Raw genomic sequence first — 21,370 nt, forward strand, 5'->3', positions numbered from 1 at the left:
GGCAATCTTCTGCTGTTGAATTTGAGAGGAAGAGGCGGTAAAGGCGGAGAAAAGTTTAAAAGGGGAGGATTTGGCGGGAAAAGAGAAGGAAAAGGATGGAGAGAACTGAGGAGGGGGGGAAAGCAGAAATGAAAGCGAAACAGGGGCAAAAAAGCGATACGCGAGCGGCGGAGCACGAGAGAGACAGAAACGGAGAAGAATAGGGGCGCAGGAAGAGCTGCGCGGACGATCGGCAGAGGAAGAGAAAGGCAAGCGGGGAAATAGTAGCTGAAACGAAACAGGGCGAAAGAGGGGGGAGGCCGGGGAAAGCGCAGGTCTAGGAAGGGAGAAGAGAGAGAATAGCGAAGGGGGAGAAGGCTTGTACTATCACCGCTCTCACCGCGGGGCCCGTGCTTGGTGGGGCTGCATGAGAGCTCAGCGGGGCAAGAGAGGGAGGGAGCGCGGAGCCAAGAGAGCCGGAGCAATGTAGGCGAGCTGAGCTGGGCAAGCGAGCGAGCCAAGAGAGCGATCAGCTGAATGGTGGCCACGAAAGAGCTGAGGCTGGAAGGGGGAGAATGGACTAGCGGAGCCAGGAGCCGGGCTGCTTAGCCAGGATGACGAGTGGATGGGAGGAGAGAGGCGAGCAGAATAGAACGGCAGCTGACGGGGCTAAGACAGTAGGAAACCCGAGTGTCTGGAGAAAGGGTCAGAGTCACGGGCCTCCAACCTTGCCAAGTTTAAGACTTGTGGACTTCAACTCCCAGAATTGCTCCTCCAGTCATGTTCGCTCAGGAATTCTGGGAGTTGAAGTCCACAGGCCTTAAACTTGGCAAGTTTGAAGACCCTTGGCCAGAGGGGCTCTTTCCCTTCCTGAGAAAGTTGTCTGGACTTACTATTCTCCTTCCTGATCCCTTTTGGCAATCTTCTGTGATTGGAGACGAATGTTATTTCATAAAGTGAGATTAAAGAGAAGGACCAGATTTTGCCTCCTTAATGTTAAGACACAAGCATTTCCTCACTTGTGTGTTTGCAGGTAACTTAGCTGTACTTAACTTCTAATAAGAATGGCCAGTGGAAACATGATTCCCTCTAATGGAACCAACCTAATTCAAACATCCCAGGGGTTCCCCTGTGTTGCTGTTCAGGTATCTGGAGCAATACCAAATCATCAGTATGGAGCTCAGCAACTTGGAACTTCCATCAATGCTCAACAAGTGCCCCCAAATCGTTTGGAGAGATTCTTCAATGCTGAGATCAAAGTACTTGGGGTAAGCATGTTCACATTGTACCTGTTTGAAGTGCATTACAATGTTATTGCTATGTAGAAACCTGACAGCCCCACTGTTGATCAGGAATCTAATAATTCAAATGAAAGTCCTGAGGGAATATATGTGCAATTGGCACAGTTATCTCAGCAAGTCTTCCAGGTCCTGCAAAGTTCCCCAGGAGACACCCAATGTCCCTGAGGTAGCACTCAATGTCCTTGGAATGCCACCAAGAGAGGTAGCTGACTGTTTCTGTAGTTCTTTATCTTATCTATAGAGTGCCAGTTTTTCTGGGCGATGAAGTAAACAATGTAGCAAGCATATAAATAAGAGTATCACAGTGTGTTCAAATGAGAAGGGGGGCATCTTTATTAAGCTGAATAAACATGTAAAGCTTATTGAGGCTGTGAGAGTTTGTTGCAGAAAATCAAATCCAGAAAGCACACACAGATCGCTGATTCAGTAGGATTCATTAACTAATTCATTAACTAATTCATATACATAATAATACATGAAGTAAATTTACAATACCAACATCAGATTTTTCCAACATGATTGAGGAGAGATTGTAAGTAAGTTCTTAGTTTCAGTTCAGAAAGACAAGTACAGACTAGTTTTGTTTTAGAGCTGAGCACAGAGCTAAGCCACGCCCAGACTCCTTCCTTAAGTTTCTGTTTCCAAAACAGCCCCCGTTGGCTGATCCAGTTGCCATGCCTATTCATTGGCTGACCTTGTTACCATGTCTCTGTCAGCTCATGAATATTCTGACAGAGGCAAATACTGGGACTCTGTCTTTATTATACCAAGCTTCACCTGAAAACCAACAAAACACCATGCTGTGAACTTCTTGGCTTGGCTGTTGTTTGGTTTTGGAGTATATTCCGGAAACCTCTGTTCTTCCTGGTAGTTTCTTTTGCATTTGCAGAAAAATTCTGATTCAGATGTGCATTTCTTTGCTTTGCTCTTTAATTGAGAAAGAGGAGCTCAGTGATAATTTCAGCCAGATTTCTTTTTCTCCCTTCCCTCTGAGAAGTACAACTGTTGGGCATTTTTCCACAAGAACCTGGTCATAGATTGGCTGCAGTCCAAGCTGATTGAAGTCTCTTTGTGCTTATGATCCTGCTTAACTTCCTCTTGCAGAGGAGTCTGTAGTGAGAGAAGTGACATTCTTCTCTCAAAGGCCTATCTTGATATTCTTACAAACCTTCTTCCTGACAAGAGCAGCCTCACTGTAGGTCAAACTCTATTATAATTTGGAGTTAATGTCCAGCATGTCAGAGCTCCTGCGATGACCCGTAGTCTCTCAAAATAACCCAAAACCCAAAACATATATTAAAGTCCCGTAAAGCCTTCAACTTAATGTCACTGTTTTATTAGGCACAGTTTAAAGTCGCAAAAGTAATTAAGGAGGCAAACAGAAAACCAAAACAAACAGCACTGATGAGAGTTCTGAAGCAAGCCGAGATAACTAATGATAAACTCTAGGAAAATAGCCGAGAAAAGTCCATGAGAAGAACACCAGCAACGATAAACCTCTTTCAAGGTGTACACTAATTGACTTCAGCAATTCTAACTGTGCAGTTGGAAATTTATATACATAGCTCCCACCTGCAAGCCACAAGGAGGATCATGGTAATCTCCTCTTGAATAGACCCCGCTTTTCTCTGATCCTTTCCTCCCTGCATGACCTAGGATGGAAAGGGGATGGGCCTGGATCCTCCTCTGACTGCTCAGCCAGCCTCTGCCCTTCCCCAGCCTCCTCCACCACCTCTGGAGCCACACTCCCACTCCCTGTTGGCTGTTCCTCCTCTTCCTCAGAGTCAGACTCCACCAGGGGCATGACAGCTCCAACAAATCCACCTCCATTCAAATCATAAGTCTTTAGCCTCATCTCTCAGAGTAAAACAAAAAGATTTATTAGAAGTAGCCATGTTGGCATTAGCTGGATGCAGCTGACACTAAAATACATCTTTCATTTCCCCCTTGACCCTGGTCTTCCCCCCACCCCCGGATGTATATTCTCCAATGGGACACATTCATAGCCAAGAGTCATCAATCATGCTCTCCAGTAATATTCTTGTGCACCGACAACTTTGGGCTGACAAGGGGATTATCTGAGGCACTTAAGGAATTTTCCCCCACTCCCTTTCTGTTGGCAGCTAAGAAGACCAAAGGAGTATCTTTTAAGTTGACACAGCACATAGTGACAATAGTGTCTCAAACTGCCCCTTCTCCCCATTTGGATTTTTCCCCATAGGAAACCAGGCCTTGGGTCAAGCCCTGCACTGCAAGCTTAAAAGGTCAACACCTTTGAAGGACCTTAGGTTGATAGAAAGTGATGCCTTTTCTGGGGTGCTAACAAATTAGAATATTTGTATTTCTTGGATTCAGAGAGTTAACTTGTCTTATTTTGTGTGTTTTCCTTCTGTAGACCGTCCAAATCATGATTGGGTTGATGCACTTTGGCCTTGGGGCTGTTGCAGTGTGCCTTGCGTTCACAGGCTACTTTGCCATTTCTGTATTTGGAGGTTACTCCTTTTGGGGAGGGATCTTAGTAAGTATGTGCAAATTCCTGTTCAATCATTCACGATGGAATTAATGGCCAAGAGCACCTATCAAAGTCCTGTCTGCCCTGCAGCACCCTGATTTCCTCATTATGAGAGATGGTCCAAGGGGACTTTTATTTTAAAAAGCCATCTGAGTAACAGATGAGAACTCATTACTGTCCTACATTAGAAGAATATAGGCTCCAAAATGCCACTTAAATAAATTAGGAAAACGTTCTAATGAATCTGAAGAAAGAAATAGAAAAGAAAAGGCCTCTTTTGTAGAGGAAGAGGAAGGGAAATGAAAAAATAGTTGGAAACTATATTTTGGAAAAGTAGCAATCAGATTTAGTTTAAAAAGTAAGCTGTGGAAATTTGAGGTCTCTTATCTCCATGGAAGCTGAAACTTTTTTTTTTGGTATGGAATCCTAAAAACCAGCTCCAAAAATTTCCTCACTTTGCTTCATTCCAGTGTTCCCTAAGGATTGATTATGCTCACCTCCACTGGCCTGTTTGAGAGTTTTCTATCCCCTTCCTCTTTTCCCCTTGGCATAGTTTTTCGAGTTATGTATTTTTCGGAGTATAAGGCGCTCTGAAGTATAAGATGCACCTAGATTTTGGGGAGGAAAACAAGAAAAAAAAATCTGCCTCTGCCTCTCAGCAAATTGCCTCCTTGCAGCAAACAGCCAGTTTCAGTTTCAGCACAGCCTGATTAGCACAAGCAGCTGATTGTCAGTTGGATTGGGTTCCCAATGATCAGCTGTTTCAGGCTGCAGGGATTGCCATTGCCTTTTACTGCCTCCATGCGTCCCATTTTCGGCCTGTTCCGGGCAGCGGGAATTGGGATGGGCAGAAAACAGGGCACACGGAGACCAAAAATGGGATGAGGAGAAAGTAACTTGGCCCCAGATTACCTCTTTTTATATGGACTCAGTTGTATTCACGCTTTTCTTATATACCATTACCCATCTTATTTACCATTCTATATCTATTATATAACTCCTCTCCACTTTTGCCTCATCTTAATTCTGTTTTATATATTTAATCTTGTTTTTTTTTAAAAAAAAATTATTTTTATATCTTTTGTCCATTTCTCCATTTACATCTGTCTCATTTCCAATTTAAGAAAGAATAGTTTCCCCTGGAATCACTAATCGGAGTATGATGCCTTTCTATCATTCCCCTAAGTTAAAATTTAAAATAACACCTAAATCCCAATCAGATTCTGCTTAGTACATTCTACTATTTCAAAAACCAATACTACAATAATAAATCCATAACAATCAACACATTAATCCATTAAGCTCTATATTCAAACTAATATTTTAAACATTCCCTTTAGTATTTTATTAAAGCTTATTATCATTCATTATTAAACCTTTAAAAGTTATACCTTGATATTTTAGCCTTTTATTAGATCTTTCTAGAAGAAAGCTTTATGTTTTTTATGTCTGTGTTTTATGTGTGTGTGTTTAACTAAGAATTAAATAATAAAATCTCGGAAGAAGACCAGATGAGAATAATTATAAACAAGCCAGAGGGAAATATAAAGTTGATGACTAGATAGCAGATAAATCAGAAAGGAAATATGATTGAATAATGATTAAAGAGAAACAATGTGGAATTTGGTAAAGGGAATTTATGTGTTTATATGGAAATGGGATAAATTATAAGTATGTGATATAAAGCAATATGTTACCTGCCTTGTAAGGATCTACAATGGAAAGAGGTTTTATGTTTTTAATGTTTAATGATGTTTTGTCTTGTTTGTTTGTTTGTAAAATCAATAAAACTTGTTTAAAAAAAAATGGGATGAGGAGGCCAAAAATGGGGCACACAGAGGCGGCAATAGGCAGTGGCAATCCCTGCAGCCTGAAACAGCTGATTGTTGGAAGGCCGATCCAACCGACAATCATCTGCTTGTGCTAATCAGGCTGTACTGAAACTGAAACTGAAACAAGCTGTTTGCTGTTTGCTGCAAGGAGGCAATTTGCTAGGAGGCAAGGGCCAAATGGAGGGGGCTGGTGGGTGGATGGGGCTTTGGCAACATTTGGTGTATGAGACACACAGACATTTCCACCCCCTTTTGGGGTTGGAGAAAGTGCATTTTATACTCTGAAAAATACGGTATTTGGGTTTCCTGCCCAACCTGTTGAGGGTGGCTGGTGCATTTAAGACAAAAGAGTGCCATTTTGCTATGTGTTTTCTACAAGTTCCTGACATCCAAACACTTTTCCCTATAAGTCTTAAATTCTTTTAAGGATGATGCAGGTCTGTTTCTGCAGGGGTGGGGGGGAATATTTATTAATATTCTAGGCTGCCCAATCCAAAACAATTAAGGTTGACTTCACAAAATTAAAATGATAAGCATATATAAAATAATACAGGTGAAACTTGAAAAATTAGAATATCGTGCAAAAGTTCATTTATTTCAGTAATGCAACTTAAAAGGTGAAACTAATATATGACATAGACTCATTAAATGCGAAGCAAGATTGTTCAAGCTGTGATTTGTCATAATTGAGATGATTGTGGCTTACAGCTCATGAAACTCCCAAATCCACAATCTCAGAAAATTAGAATATTACATGCAATCAATAAAACAAGGATTGTACATAGCACAATATCGGACCTCTGAAAAGTATAAGCATGCATATGTACTCTGTACTTTGTTTGGGCCCCTTTTGCAGCAATTACTGCCTCAATGCAGCGTTCCATTGAAGCTATCAGCCTGTGGCACTGCTGAGGTGTTATGGAAGACCAGGAAGCTTCAATAGCAGACTTCAGCTCTTCTGCATTGTTCAGTCTCATGTCTCTCATCTTTCTCTTGGCAATGCCAAATAGATTCTCTATGGGGTTCAGGTCAGGCGAGTTTGCTGGCCAATCAAGCACAATAATCCCACAGTCATTGAAGCAGATTTTGGTGCTTTTGGCAGTGTGGGCAGGTGCCAATTAGCTGCTGGAAAATGAAGTCAGCATCCCCATAAAGTTCATCTGTGGAAGGAAGCATGAAGTGCTCCAAAATCTCCTGGTAGATGGCTGCGTTGACCCTGGACTTAATGAAATACAGTGGAACAACACCAGCAGATGACAATGCTCCCCAAATCAACACAGACTGTGGAAACTTCACACTGGACTTCAAGCATCTTTCAGTGTGTGCCTCTCCATTCTTCCTCCAGACTCTGGGTCCTTGGTTTCCAAATGAGATGCAAAAGGTTCTCTCATCAGAAAAGAGGACCTAGGACCACTGAGCAACAGACCAGTTCTTTTTTAGCTCAGGTAAGACACTTCTGATGTTTGTTGTTCAGGAGCGGCTTGACAAGAGGAATACTATATTTGAAGCCCATGTCCAGGATCCGTCTGTGTGTGGTGCTTCTTGATGCACTGGCTCCAGCCTCAGTCCATTCCTTGTGAAAGTCCCCAGCACTTTTGAATGGTCTTTTCCTGACAATCCTCTCTAGGCTGCAGTCATCCCTGCTGCTTGTGCACCTTTTTCTTCCACACTTTTCCCCTCCACATAACTTTCTATTAATGTGCTTTGATAACAGCACTTTGGGAACATCCAACTTCTTTTGCAATTACCTTTTGAGGCTTTCCCTCCTTATGGAGGGTGTCAATGATGGTTTTCTGCACAACTGTCAGGTCAGCAGTCTTCCCCATGATTGTGATTCCTACTGAACTAGACTGAAACCATTTAAAGGCTCAGGAACCCTTTGCAGGTGTTACGGCTCAACTAGCTGATTAGAGCGGGACACTTTGAGCCTAGAATATTGAACCTTTTTACAATATTCTAATTTTCTGAGATTGTGGATTTGGGGTTTTCATGAGCTGTAAGCCATGATCATCTCAATTATGAAAAATCATGGCTTGAACTATTTTGCTTTGCATGTAATGAGTCTATCTCATATATTGGGTTCACCTTTTAAGTTGCATTACTGAAATAAATGAACTTTTTTACGATATTCTAATTTTTCGAGTTTCACCTGTATATTGTTGTAAAAGACTATTTCCATGGGTCCCGGATTTTTCTGATGTTTTTTCCCTTGATATTTCCAGTGGACTACAATATTTTTTTTTCTTTTTCCAGTTCATTTCTTCTGGATCACTATGTATATCAGCTGCGAAGAATCAAAATCGTAGTTTGGTGAGAAAGCTATAAGGCTTTTGAATGTCTTTTATGCTATTTCTTTGTAAGCACTCATGACACTTCATATTGTCTACTGCTCAGTCTTAAACAAACATTTGGGAAAGAAGCAAAAACAAAAATCATACCACCTTCCTTCTTTGGTCAATTTTTGGTTCCAAGCCTTGCTTCCATTGAAAGTTCTATGTCAGCAATCCAGAATTAGAGGTTCCACCTTTTGGCATTGGGCTTCTTCCCAAATTCCATTCCTAATGTGCAATCTGTCAGAAGCATGCCAGAAATGAGAGTAGCCTGAAAGTGCCATAGACCATGAAATCACTTCTTGTTCTACCAGAATTTCCTAAGCTATAATGCTAGTCCTGAGCAAAGAGGTGTCTTCTTGCATCCTCTGTTCTTGAACCAGAACTCCCACATGCCGCCTTCTCCTCCTCTTCCTCTTCTGTTGTCTTGACAGAGGGTCCTATTTCAGAAGTGTCCCTACCTGAAAGCAACATTGGAAAGAAGCCCTGCGTATTAGGAGTAAAAGTATGGAATGAGTATGGGAATCAAATGGAAGAGAGAGCTGATAGTAGCCCTCCTACAAAGAGCTTGCTTTCTTCTCTCCTGTTTCTCTTTGGTTTAAAGCAGGTGTCTCCAACCTTGGTAACTTTAAAACTTGTGGACTTCAATTCCCAGAAGCTGGCTGAGGAATTCTGGGAGTTGAAGTCCACAGGTCTTAAAGTTGCCAAGTTGGAGACCCGTTGTTTAAAGTATTCATGGCAACACAGGAAAGGTTTTTTTTTTCTTGCAAAGAAAAACAGTATGGATTCAGCAGAAGAAAAACTTTAACTACCTTGATCAAAGAAATACTACATTTCTGAAAAGAGAGAAGCAAAAACAGCAATTTTTAAATTATCAGTATTCCCACTACTGGCTCCAAGGGTTTCTCCCTTCCCATTTCTCTAGTTGCCTCTCTGTGATGTTAAAAGAGCATTTAACATTAACATTTACAGAGCGTGTTATGTCCTAGCCAAAATGTTTGATAAACCTTACCAGTTTTCCTATCACTTTTAACTACCTAGAGTCCAATGGAGACTGACATCCAGAAAAAAAAAAATAAGGAATTTGACGTTGTTAGAAAATCCTTCAAATGAGTCATGGGCTTTGCATTTCCACTGTGAGGAATCCTGTTGATGCTACTGTGTGATGCCTATGATATAACTGCATGTTGTCTGGCTTCTCTACTGATTGATAATGCACCATTAAACACATACATAGATATATTTTATTACTGGTTTTACCATAGTTGGTTGTAATTTTCCCTATGGTTTGAATTGTGCTTTCATTTTCATTTTTCTTCCACTGGTATATTGCTCTTGTCTTTCAGGTGAAATGTTGTGTAGGGATGAACATCACAAGTGCCATAATTGCATTATTCGGTATTCTGCTGTATATACTTGAGCTGACCATGGGTGATAGTTTTTCTTTAAATTTCAATTCAGAGGATTGGATAAAAGTAAGTAAACCAAATCTGCTCTAGAATTTTGGCTTCATGTTAGAATCCAGAAGGATATTTATGTACACAATAGATATATCACAGTGTTAGAGGTATGGTTTGGGGCGAATAAAGAGCTGCAATCCAGATTTGCAGGATGTGGTTTCTTATGGAACTTTCCACAACTCCAAAGGCCTGCTAAGGCCTGAACTTTACTTCTGTCATTTCTACCTAAGAACCTTTTGAATCAGAATCTAGAATCAACACCAGGCCCATTGAATTTGGTTTGAAATCTGTCATAAAAAATACCAATAGGAAACAGACAGCAACACAAACAAAAATTCTTACTTTAAGATCAGAGGTTTATTGTTTCTAATAATTTGGAACATAAGAAATGAATAGATATAAAAGATATAATAGCAGTAATACTCTTACATTAATAAGCCATTGCAATGGGATCCAATGAGATACAGCAGATCCTGCAAGGACTGCCATAAATCAAAGGGCCCCAAGCTGATCTCCAACCCTATCCTTCATTTATTTATTTATTTATATTGTTGCCTATTCGCCATGGTGACTCAAGGCGGCTTACGGAATATAAAACCACATTTAAAACAATAAAATTAACAAAAAGAACGGTCTTCCGGTTTGAGTTCCTTCGGCGACAGACAGAAATCCATGATTGTGCGCAGTTTTGGTCCGGGCTCACCACTGGAGCTCCCTGAGCCAGCTGGTTTCAGGGCTAAGCCACCCCATAGAGGTGGTGAAGAGAGGGGAGACTGCCAGCAGGGTTGGGGAGAGCCGCATCTCTCCTCCTCAGCTGGCCATTACTCCCTTTCCCGAAGGCGGTTGCAGCGGTGGTCAGAAATGGCCACCTCAAAGAAGAACTCGACCGGAAAAGAATGTGTAGGAGGAAGATAAGAAGTGAAAGTTTTGGCTGACTGGGTTAAATTGCAAAAGCAACAACTAAGGTACCCTGGAATTTAAACTTACAAAAAAATAACATCGCTCCCAAAGAAGAGTCGGAAGCAGCGAAGGAAAGTGAAAAGGGAAAAGTTTGGTTTTTTTTTTCTTCTCTCCCTTTCCCTATACTGACAACTAAGAGACTTAAATAAGAAATCGGAAAAATCCACTTTGACATCAACAGGCAATTAAGCTGAAAATAAAACAAAATGTAAAATGGATAATAAAGATTTCTGGACACTAAATTTTTTTTTCATAAGCAGGAAAGGAGAGAAAAAGAATAAAAGGGCAGGATCTGGAAAGAGAGAAGAGACTGCCTGGAATTAAAAAGAATCTACAGTAAAACTTCAACAAGACTTCTAAAAGATACATTTTAACTGAATCTTTGTAACTAAACAGTCGAACCCCAGGAAGAGAAAGTGAGAAAAAAGAGCAAAAAGAAACAGCTTGCGTGTATTTGGATTACTTGGTGATCTTTGGATTCTTGGTTATTGCATTTGAATGACTAAAATTAATCGGGTGGTTGTTTAAAAATTTATACAATGGCACTACTTCTGGATGAATTGAAAATAGAACTTAAAAAGTATAAAGAAGATGCACAAGAAGGGAGAGGTTCTTTTGGCTTCGTTTTTCAATTCTCAGAAATGGAGATTTGGAACTATGAGAAACAACAAGAAACGTCTGCAAAACAAGAAGACTGGGACAAAGAAGAAGCCATCTTTAATGAACAAGTAATTCTATGTGGGGAAGAAAAAGGAAAGGGGGGAAAGAGAATGGAGAATTTAAGACTTAAAAAACAACCAAAGAAAAGAAAAATAATTCGAAAAATAAGTATAATACTGGAAAGCAACAGAAGAGGGGAATACAGAAGAGACAAATAGAGGTAGAGAGACAAGGGGGTAAAAAGGAGAGAGGGAAGAAGGAAAGGAAAAGAAGTTACAAAGGACCGGAACAAGATACAGAGAAACAGGACCTATTTAGAGATAATGGGTAAAAATTTAACTGAAAAAAGGATTCTGTAAAGGTACATAAGATTGTATTGTTATATTAGTAATAGAAATAACCTTAGAAAATTGGAAACAATGTATAATTAAAATGAGGGATAAAATAGTGTAATTTAGTGAAATGTTTGTGAATAAAATAAGTGAAATAAAATAAATGAGAAAATTGAATTAGGAAGGGATGGGAACATTTTAATTAGTTAATGTTTTATAAGTGAAGGGGGGGAATTAATTATGGAAAGCTTATAATTGTTCCCATAGAAGTATGATATTTAATTGAAAAGTAATGTTAAAGAAGTTAAGATTTTAATGAATATTAATATTAATGATAGAATTGAATTGGAATGGAATGTGTTGTTTTAATTACATATATTTATATTTTTTTCTTTTTTTAAGAATACACGCTTCACAGCTTCACTAACTCACTTTCTATAAACACCTGTGAACCTTACTTTCAGTTCCTCATTCTTCCTGTTTTAACCTTACCCATCCAAGTGCATACTTTGCAAAAAAATGTTTTCGCAGTTAGCAACAGCTAAGCAGGATTACAAATAGCTCTGGTATATTTTGAAACCATCCTAGCTGAAAACTTTGGTTCATCAGGTCTTTTTCTTCTGGGGCCTGCTATCACCCATAGGACGTATTGAATCTAATAGATCAATAAGCTACATCTTTGATTCCGACAATTTTTTCCTAAAATACATCTCAGTCCCAAAGACAGGATTACTACAGGTAGTCCTCAACTTTCAACTGTTTAGTGACCAATCAAATGTACAATAGCAGGGGGGGAAATGACTTATGACCGTTTTTCAGCACTGCAGCATCCCCAGGATCACACGATCAAAATTCAGATGCTTGTCAACTGACACATATTTATGACAGTTGCAGTGACCCAAAGTCATGTGATCCCCTTTTGCAGGCTGACAAGCAAAGTCTTTGAGGAAACCAGATTCACTTAACAACCATATTACTAACTTAACAATGGCAGTGATTCACTTGACAACTGCAAGAAAGGTCATAAAAGGGGGCAAAATTCACTTAAATGTCTCACTTAGCAACGGAAATGTTGGGCTCAATTGTGGTCATACGTCGAGGACTATCTGTATTTCATTCGAATGCTGTTTTTATAATAATGATTATTAAAATTCAAAAATCCCCAAAGAACCTAATACAAAGTAAGAAAAATATAAAAAGAAAAAAATGAACAGTGCAAGGAAAAAAGGATGATGATGATGATGATGATAATAATAATAATAATAATAATAATAATAATAATAATAATAATAATAATAATAATAATAATAATAATTCTTTTATTGGCCAAGTGTGATTGGACACATAAGGAATTTGTCTTGGTGTAAATGCTCTCAGTATACATAAAAGAAAAGATACATTCATCAGGAGTCAAGAATCATCAGGTACAACACCTAGTAATAGTCATAGGGTACAATAAGCAATCAAATCATACTAGGAAACAGTCAATATAGATCATAAGGATACAAGTGACAAAGTTACAGTCATACAGTCATAAGTGGGAAGGGATGGGTGGTAAGGAGTGATGGGAAGATTAACAGTAATAGTAGTGCAGACTTTGTAATAGTTGAACAGTGTTGAGAGAATTATTTGTTTAGCAGAGTGATGGCTTTCGGGGGAAAGCTGTTCTTGTATCTAGTTGTTCTGGTGTGCAGTGCTTTTCCCCATATCTTTTATTTATAAATCTTTAAACCTCACCATTCAAAGTATTATTAAGAGCTATCAGAAGCAACAATGTACTAAAATGTTTAATCTTTAATCCCTTGAAATAGCAGCCCACAGGTTAATTTTTCATCATTTTTTCTTCTTCTCTTAGAAACTTTATTTTTTAAAAGATTAACATATGCAAAAAAATAAGCACCGTGTAACCTTAATCATATAAGTCTTTCAATTTTAAGATAATTTTTCATATCTCTAAAACACAAACAAAAGGAGCTGGGAGCACACCCTTGTAAGAGGGTATACTCCCAGCTCCTTTTAAAGAGGTACTGGTAAAACCCCTCCTCAAGTAGTTATCACTGGACTCCACTGTTCTGGACAATTTTTGTCCAGTCTAGAGATGGTAGTGGCTTTGCAATCCAGATGATCCTGGAGGAAACAGATTATCTGGACTCTTTTTCAATCAAATTTCTGGCCTATTTATGGGACAAAAACAATATTGTTTGCACTAAAGAATGATCTCTGATGAGATCATGCTGGAAGTGGTGCATCCCTCCTTGCTCTTCTTAACTTCTCAGCAGTTTTCAGTACTCTTGGCTGCAGTATCCTTTTGGGCTGTCCTATGGAGTTGAGGGTAGGAAGTACAGTTCTATGCTGGTTCACCTCCTTCTTCTGAGGTCGGTCCCAATCTATGTTAATAGGAAGCAAGGGGTCCACAGATCCTGCTTGGCAGGATGACAGAGGGCTCAGTGCCCTTTCTGCTCCTTTTTAACACCTACACGAAACGGCTGGGTAAGATCAGCTATCACCAAGTGATGAAGTATCACCAGTATGCTGATGATACCCAGTTATACATCTCTGGCCTAGATGAAATGAGGGATGCTGTGGACATTATTTTATGATGCCTGGAGGCTGTGGGGCTTTCCAGGGTTCAACAATTCAACCCTGGTAAGATTTTCTCCTTAAAATCTGGATCCTAATGCACTCAGCCAAACTTGTAAAGCATGTTAGATAGAGCTACTGACATTGGGAAAACCAAATGAGTAAGTTAAATTTAGTTTGCTTGTTTTCACATATTTCCTTGGAATGAAAAAAAAAACCACTTTTAAATGGGGTTCTTGGCTGATCTCTGTTCATACACTAGTGGCTTCCTGTATCAGTATTGATGGGTGTGTTCTTGGGTCAGGTTGTTGTTTACTTATTATTGTTTATCTCTGCTGGTAGTTTTTGAATTGGCTTTGAATGTTTGCATCTGTAAAACTAATGAGTTAGAATATATGTTGGATTGTTCTTCTCTGCTTTGTCCCACATGAACATCTTTTTATGGTGCATAACAGAGTAACAAGGTTCAGGTGAAGTATGTGCCCTTGTGCAAATATTTTATACATGGATCTGAAATATTACAGATCCCTGTTTGATTATCTGGGGTATATTTGAGATACTCCAAAACATAATAATGCTACAATATCCTCTGATCTGGTTTTCTCATAATATCAGAGACTATATACTGTCCTGTATTTTCCTGATATAATGTTCCTCTTGGTGTTTCCAAGGAAGCAGCTGGGAGTCCCTTTTAATGGTGTAGCACATAGATGGGTTAATTGCTCAGCAAATCACAATCTTTCCACATGTGTCCTCCCTACTCTACAGAAAGTCGGCATTTGCCTCTCCAGCGTGTTGTTCTTGTTCAGATTGCTGGAATTTTCCATCGCTGTTTCACTTGCACATTTTGGATGCCAGGCAACTTGCTGTGCTGATGACCAGGTAAGTGTTTGATCCTTTGATAATAATTTTATCTCATTATATCTGGACCAGGTGGGTAGATCAAAGAAAGGTGATTAAGTGGCCAGGCTATAAGTCAGGCTTGTCCAACCTGCGGCCCAAGGGCCGCATGCGGCCCAGGTCACCTTGTAATGCGGCCCAGTGCCCACCCCAACCTTTGTGCCAGAGCCAGTGAGGAGGAGGAGGAGAAGCAGGCGCGAGGCAGGGCGAGGCGAGCACCAGGCCAAGCAGCAACAGAAAAAGCAGGTGCCGTCAGAGCGCCACCTCCTGCTGTTGCCACCACCGCCATCGCCGCCGCTTCTGCCACTTCTGCCCCTGCCGTCGCTGCCGCTTCTGCCCCCGCCGCCACTGCCCCCGCCGCTGCTTCTGCACCCGCTGCTGCTGCTGCTTCTGCCTCCCAGTCCTGCCTCATCCAGCCGGGCCATTTGCAGGAGGAGAGGTAGGCGCGAGGCGGGTGAGCTTTCTCCCCCGCAAAATTTGGCCGGAAAATAAACCATGATAAAAAAAACCGTGATAAAAAAACTGTGATAAAAAATAAATAATTTTTAATAAATAATTAATAATAAAAACATCTCACTAACTTCATTTCCAAATAAATTTAATATGTTAACTATGTTTTCTATGGTTTTTTTGGATGATCAGGTATTGTTACTGTTATTTTATTTTATGTGCGGCCCAAACCAAATTTTCATCTTCTAATGTGGCCCAGGGAAGGTGAAAGGTTGGACACCCCTGCTATAAGTCATTTGGATGTTAATTTCTACCTTTAAAGACTTCTCTATCAGAGCTTATAGCTCTCTGAAGGTTTCAGAGGATAAGGCCCCAGCTTATTCCAGGAGAGCACAATGCTAGAATTAAAAATACACAACTGGAGAAGCTATTCCTCCTACCTGGAGTAAGATGTCCCCAAGGCACAGTATTTTTATGTATAAATATTATTTTCTGTTGCAGGCAGCCATGGGTTACCAAGTAATCAGCGGATATGCACCAGTCTCAACTGAAACAAATTCATCCTTTCCATCAGCCTATGACCAGCCAGAGTAAGAAAAAAACAACAAACCCTGGAAGGAATTGTGAGAAGTGTTGCACCAGTGGTGATAGGAGAAGCAATTCATATTATATTGTTTTATTTTATTCACTAGCTTGTTTATTTTTCAATTGCAGCCTTTAAGCACCACACTGAATGGTGGCAAGTTTTAAAAGAACTTTTTTTTTCATTATTGTTAGAAGCAAGCAGCAAGAATTTTTGACGATGTATACAGTTTATTAGTTCTTTGTTTATATTCTGGATTGCATTTATTTTTTCTGATGTATTATGAAGGAGGTCTGATGTTACAGAAAAGAGGAAAAAAACACCTAGCAAAATTGGAACACAAGTGATTGGTAAACAAGTCATTGGCAATAGAAATGTTAATAGCAGTTACATACAATAATTACTCTGATCCCAAAGAGATTAGTTGAAGTTTGCATACATTTAAAGTCAAGTCTGTAGAGTGTTCGATACTGTTATTTCCTATATATATACAATAAAATTGAATTAGTAGTGCTAATGGAGTGTCTGCATGAAATTGCCTGCTTACTAATTCAAAACAATGCCATAACTACATGTTCAACTCTCCTTTTTCCAAGGAAAACTTGTTAGCTGTAAATGTTGGCAAGTCCTTTAGTCTGGTGTGTCTTGCCAAAACAGCTTAAGCCAGAAAGGCAGATTAAAATAGCTCTTTTTTATGTTCATAAGTACAGAGGGTGTCTCACTGATCATTCAACCAAAAGAGGACTAGCTTAAAAAGCTGGGCAATTGCTTTATATATACTGTAGTTTAAACCTATTGGCTTTGGAGTGACTTCTTTCACTGGTTATAGTCATTTTGACAAATTTCTTTTTTTTTTAAATAAAGTTTTATTTGGGTTTTCACACATAAATTACAAGTAAAACGTCTTTTTTGAAAATAGCATGGTCCCGGGTTGAATTTCTTTATACAGACACAAAACTCAATTTCATGCTCCTTTTTGTATTCTATTCCATATCTTATACTATTTTACATTTTCTATATAGTTTTTCCCCTCTTTTAATTTTCTCAATTTTATTTTGAATCTCATCTCAATTCAAATCATTATATTTATACTTTTGTCTGTTCTGTTTCAATTTCATATTATCTTTTCTCATTAAACAAATTTTCTCCTGTAGTTACTAATTGGAGTATGACACCTTTATATCTTTTAATTACATCCGTTCAACTCTTTTTAAAACTTCAATATATACCTTAAGTTTATGACCTTCAATATAATACATAATACATAACTTCCAATCGAATTCTGCTTGGTACATTCTTATAATACACACTATATTCTTTTTTTAAAAAAGAAAGATTGTAAATGTATGTAATTATAAACCCTCATTCCATTCCAGTTCAGTCCTATCATTAATCATTAAAATCTTAACATCTTTTTTTGGAGTTGTTTTTCCCAATCTTAAACTTTCCATTCTCTTTTCCCCCCTTTCCTTTTTTCCCCCATCTAAGATTACTTGTTCATTAAAGGTGGCTTCTTCTTTGTCGCAATCTTCTTGTTCTGCAGGCATTTCTTGTCGTTTCTCATAATTCCAAATCTCCATTTCTATAGTTTCAATTGGGAAAATGTGACAATCCTAGACCAAGCCAAATCCAAAGATGCCAGGGAGTTTCTAGAAGCCTAGCATTCTGACAAACCAGCCATCAACCTACACATAGGCATTAACAATCTCTATAGCTGTGATGGCAAACCTATGGCATGTGTGCCACAGGTGGCACGCAGAGCCATTTGTGCCAGCACACGAGCCACAGGCAAACTTGCCTCACTGCGCATGCGTGCACCTCACAGCTGATTTTTTGCTGGTTTGAGGCCTCCCAGAAGCTTGAAAAAAGCCTCTCCAGGCCAAATAGGCCCATTTCATCACTTCCTGTAAGTGACGAAACGGGCCTATTCAGCCTGCAGAGGCTTTTTTCAAGTCTCTGGGAGGACAAAAAAGGCCTCAAACCAGCCAAAAATCATCTGTGAGGAGCAGTGCAGGTAAGAGGGCAGTGGGGGGCAGTGGGATAGTTTGCCCATGCACAGGGGGCAGGGGGGACGCGCATTGCCTTCTGGGTGCTGACTCATCAGCGTGCATCCACCAGCACGTGCACAATTTTTGGCACAGGAGCTGTGCCAAAGGTTAGCCATCACTGCTCTATTAACTATACAAAAGCTCCCAAGAGGACAAAAAGACTCCAGCACCTCTCCACCAGTAATCAACACCCTGATCAGCATAGATTAACTGCAAGGTTAACTTCAGACTAATAATCAAGTAAACAATAACCCAGTCAAGAAACTACCTACCAAAGAATCTGTAAACAGCCCAACCAAAGAATCTCTGAGATCACCCACATCCACACCAGAATATAAACTGGTAGCAAACATCATTCCTTACTAGCACCGATGTTACCTAGTTAGGGTAATGAAACATCTGCAAGAAAACAAGCAAGTTCAGAGTGCATCCAGGAGGACTCCTCAGATCAAGTTAAGATAAGCACACAACAGATCTTCATGATTAACTTGCTCCCACAAGGTGAGAAGATGGCATTTCCTCTCAGACTCAGTACAAGACCCGCCCTGCCCTGGCAAATCACATGACTACTAGGTCAAATTCACAAGTATTGGACATGACCTAGTTTCCTAGTACAACACTAAGCGTTTAAGAAGAGATTGGACAACCATTTGTCTGAAATGGTATAGGGTTTCTTGCCTGTGGTACTGAGGTGCTTCAAATGTCTGTTCTATGTGATCCCTTTCTTAGTTTACATTTAATGTATCAGAATACTAAACCCCCCCCTCCCAATTTTCAAGAGAAAATCCGTTTTAAAAATTAAATCTCAACTATAGTTTTAATATCTCTTGACTGGAAGATTTTATGAATCAAGTCAGCAGCAATGGGACAAAGTAGATTTTTGCATGCCAGTAACACAAGCTGCACATTGGACCATTCGTGGGTTTGATTGTCAAGAGAGCAAGTGCATTTTTGAGATAAAGGATTCCAAAGATTTATTGGCAAATCTTGCTTGAACAAGAAATTAAATCATTCAAAATAAGTGTAACAAGATTGAGTTGCATATTAAAAAGATAAAGCAAAACATTTAATTTAGGAAATTTAATGTTATACTCCTTCCTTCTCAAATAGAAGTATTCCATTGTACTTTTTTTAGGATTATTCTATAAACTAGATTTTAAAAGTATTTTTTAATTAAAATATTGAACTATTATTCTTTGGACTGATTTAAGGACATACATTCCAGATCCTTTTCAAGATAATCTGGTGCTTTAGAAGACATTATATTCCAGAAGCATTGTTTTTAAACTGGGAGAAGATAAAAAAGCAATATTATTTAAAAATGCCACTATGGTTATCTACTATTGAAGCTTTTTTTAATCCAATAATATATAAAAAGGAACAAACAGATATGGTGAGATACTGAATGAAAAGGGTGAACTTAAATCTATGCAAGTGCTGGAAGAACAAGGTGTAAAAATGAATTGGTTTTCATATTTGCAAATACAATCAAATACAATTGATAAAGATATTAAAACAGAAGGTATCTATGATAAGTTGACTGATTTAGATAAAATTTTAACAGGTACTGATGAAAAAGTAATTAAAAAACTTTATGGACATTTGTTGGAGTTTAAATTAGAGGAAGAACAAGTTAAAGAAACGATGATTGCTTATTGGAAAATTTTGGATATGGAATTGACCTAGATAAAATGGCAAAAATTGTGGTCTCAAAATTATAAAATGACAATGTCAACTGCATATAAAGAAAACGTGTACCGCGGGATTTTCCCGGTGGTTTGGCAGGGCACTAAGCTGGGCGCCTGGGCGGAAGACCTCGATCACCGGGTGCAATTCGGATTTGAGATGGGTCGTGTGCGAGGTTTCCTACGCTTGGAAGACGTGGCGATCATCGTCAGCGGGTGGAGACCCGGGGCTGGTTTCACTAACATCATGAGAATGCAACAAGTGCTTTGACAGTCTCGCCAGGAGAAACGCCGGGACGGAACCCTTGCGCCCACGGCTTCCTCCTCTTGTTGCCGAAGGCTGCGCTCTGCCTGGGATTTGAAAGGATCCTTTTGCTTAAAGTTGTAACGGGAAACGCTGCCTTGATCGCTCTTTCGTCTCCGTGGCAAAATGGGCCGGAATTTGCATTGGTGGGCTGGTGCAAAGTTGTTGTTTTTAAATTAGTTTAGAATTATTTGCAATAATTAGAAATCAGGTCATGGATAACTACACACCGAGATAATAATCACTCTTTTTTTCCTTCCATTTTCCTTCTTTATTTTTTCGTCTCCTTTTCCTTTCTTTCCTTTCCTCCTGTCCTTTTCTCATTTTTCTTCCTCCCACCCACCCTTTCTACACCCCCTCCCTTTCTTCTTTCCTTCCTCTCCTCCTTCAGCTTCCTTCTTCCTTTGCCTTGCCTTCCCTCTCCTCCCCACTTTCTCCCATCTTTTTCCTTCCCTCCTTCTCTTTATTCCTTCCTCCCTCAATAATCTATCTCTCTTTTCGTCCTTCCTTCTGCTTTTCCTTCCTTCCTCCCCCCTTCCTTTCTTCACCTCCCTCCCTTCCTTCTTCTCTTTCTTCCCCTTCGTTCTTCCCTTCCCTTCCCTCTCCTTCTCCCATCTTTTCCTCCCCCTTCCTTCTTCCCTTTGCTTTATTCCTCCCTCCCTCCCTCTCTAATCTCTCTCTTTCTTCCTTCCTTTCCTCCCTCCCGCTTTTCTTTCTTTCCTTCTTCCCTCTCACATCTGCTTTTCCTTCCTTCCTTCCTTCCATCTACCCCTCACCTCTCCATTACATCCATACTCCTTCCTTCCTTCTCTATTTCTCCCTTCCTTCTTATCTATTTCTCCCTTTCCCTTCTTCCTTCCTTCTCTATTTCTCTTTGCTTCCCTCCTTCCTTCCTCTATTTCTCCCTTTCCTTCCTTTCTTCCTTGTCTATTTCTCCTTCCTTCCTTCTCTATTTCTCTCTTTGCTTCCCTCCTTCCTTGTCTATTTCTCCCTTTCCTTCCTTCCTTCCTCCTCTATTTCTCTCTTTGCTTCTCTACTTCCTTCTCTTTCTCCTTTTCCTTCCTTCCTTGTCTATTTGTCCCTTTCCCTTCTTCCTTCCTTCTCTATTTCCTTCCTTCCTTCCTTCCTTCCTTCCTTCCTTCCTTCCTTCCTTCCTTCCTTCCTTCCCTGACTCCCCCCCCCAAAAGCAACCATTTCAGAATATATTCTTGTAGTTTTGCATATTTCTTGTCTACTAAAATGCAATAGATTTTTTAAAAAGAAGAAGAAACTTTGTATAAGATGTTTTACAGGTGGCGCTTACCCCCAACAAGAATTGCAAGAATGTTTAAGAATAAATTGGATAAATGTTGGAAATGTCATCAGATACCTGGTTCATATTACCATATGTGATGGACATGCTTGGATACAAAAAGATATTGGACTATAATCCACACATGGTTGGAAAAAATGAT

The 21,370-nt window shown here is 39.6% G+C and overlaps 1 protein-coding gene across 1 annotated transcript; it reads left to right on the forward strand.

Annotated features, from left to right (window-relative positions):
- LOC113450192 (membrane-spanning 4-domains subfamily A member 8-like) lies at positions 1-16,396 on the forward strand. The gene is made up of 7 exons (XM_026721350.2): positions 1-248; positions 1,013-1,247; positions 3,676-3,798; positions 7,878-7,934; positions 9,301-9,429; positions 14,715-14,828; positions 15,798-16,396. Exons 2-7 carry the CDS (start codon positions 1,044-1,046, stop codon positions 15,888-15,890), a joined length of 720 nt encoding a protein of 239 aa, XP_026577135.2. The 5' UTR covers positions 1-248; positions 1,013-1,043; the 3' UTR covers positions 15,891-16,396.
- The last annotated feature ends 4,974 nt before the right edge of the window (positions 16,397-21,370 follow it).

The sequence above is a fragment of the Pseudonaja textilis genome, chromosome 1, assembly GCF_049901715.1.
Source record: "Pseudonaja textilis isolate UNSWEBS1 chromosome 1, rPseTex1.2, whole genome shotgun sequence".
Classification (NCBI taxonomy): domain Eukaryota; kingdom Metazoa; phylum Chordata; class Lepidosauria; order Squamata; family Elapidae; genus Pseudonaja; species Pseudonaja textilis.

Coding starts and splice junctions, on each gene's coding strand:
- LOC113450192 (XM_026721350.2), top strand. CDS start 1,044: ATGGCCAGTGGAAACATGATTCCCTCTAATGGAACCAACCTAATTCAA. Junction 3,799..7,877: donor CCTTTTGGGGAGGGATCTTA/GTAAGTATGTGC, acceptor TTCTTTTTCCAG/TTCATTTCTTCTGGATCACT. Junction 9,430..14,714: donor ATTCAGAGGATTGGATAAAA/GTAAGTAAACCA, acceptor CCTACTCTACAG/AAAGTCGGCATTTGCCTCTC.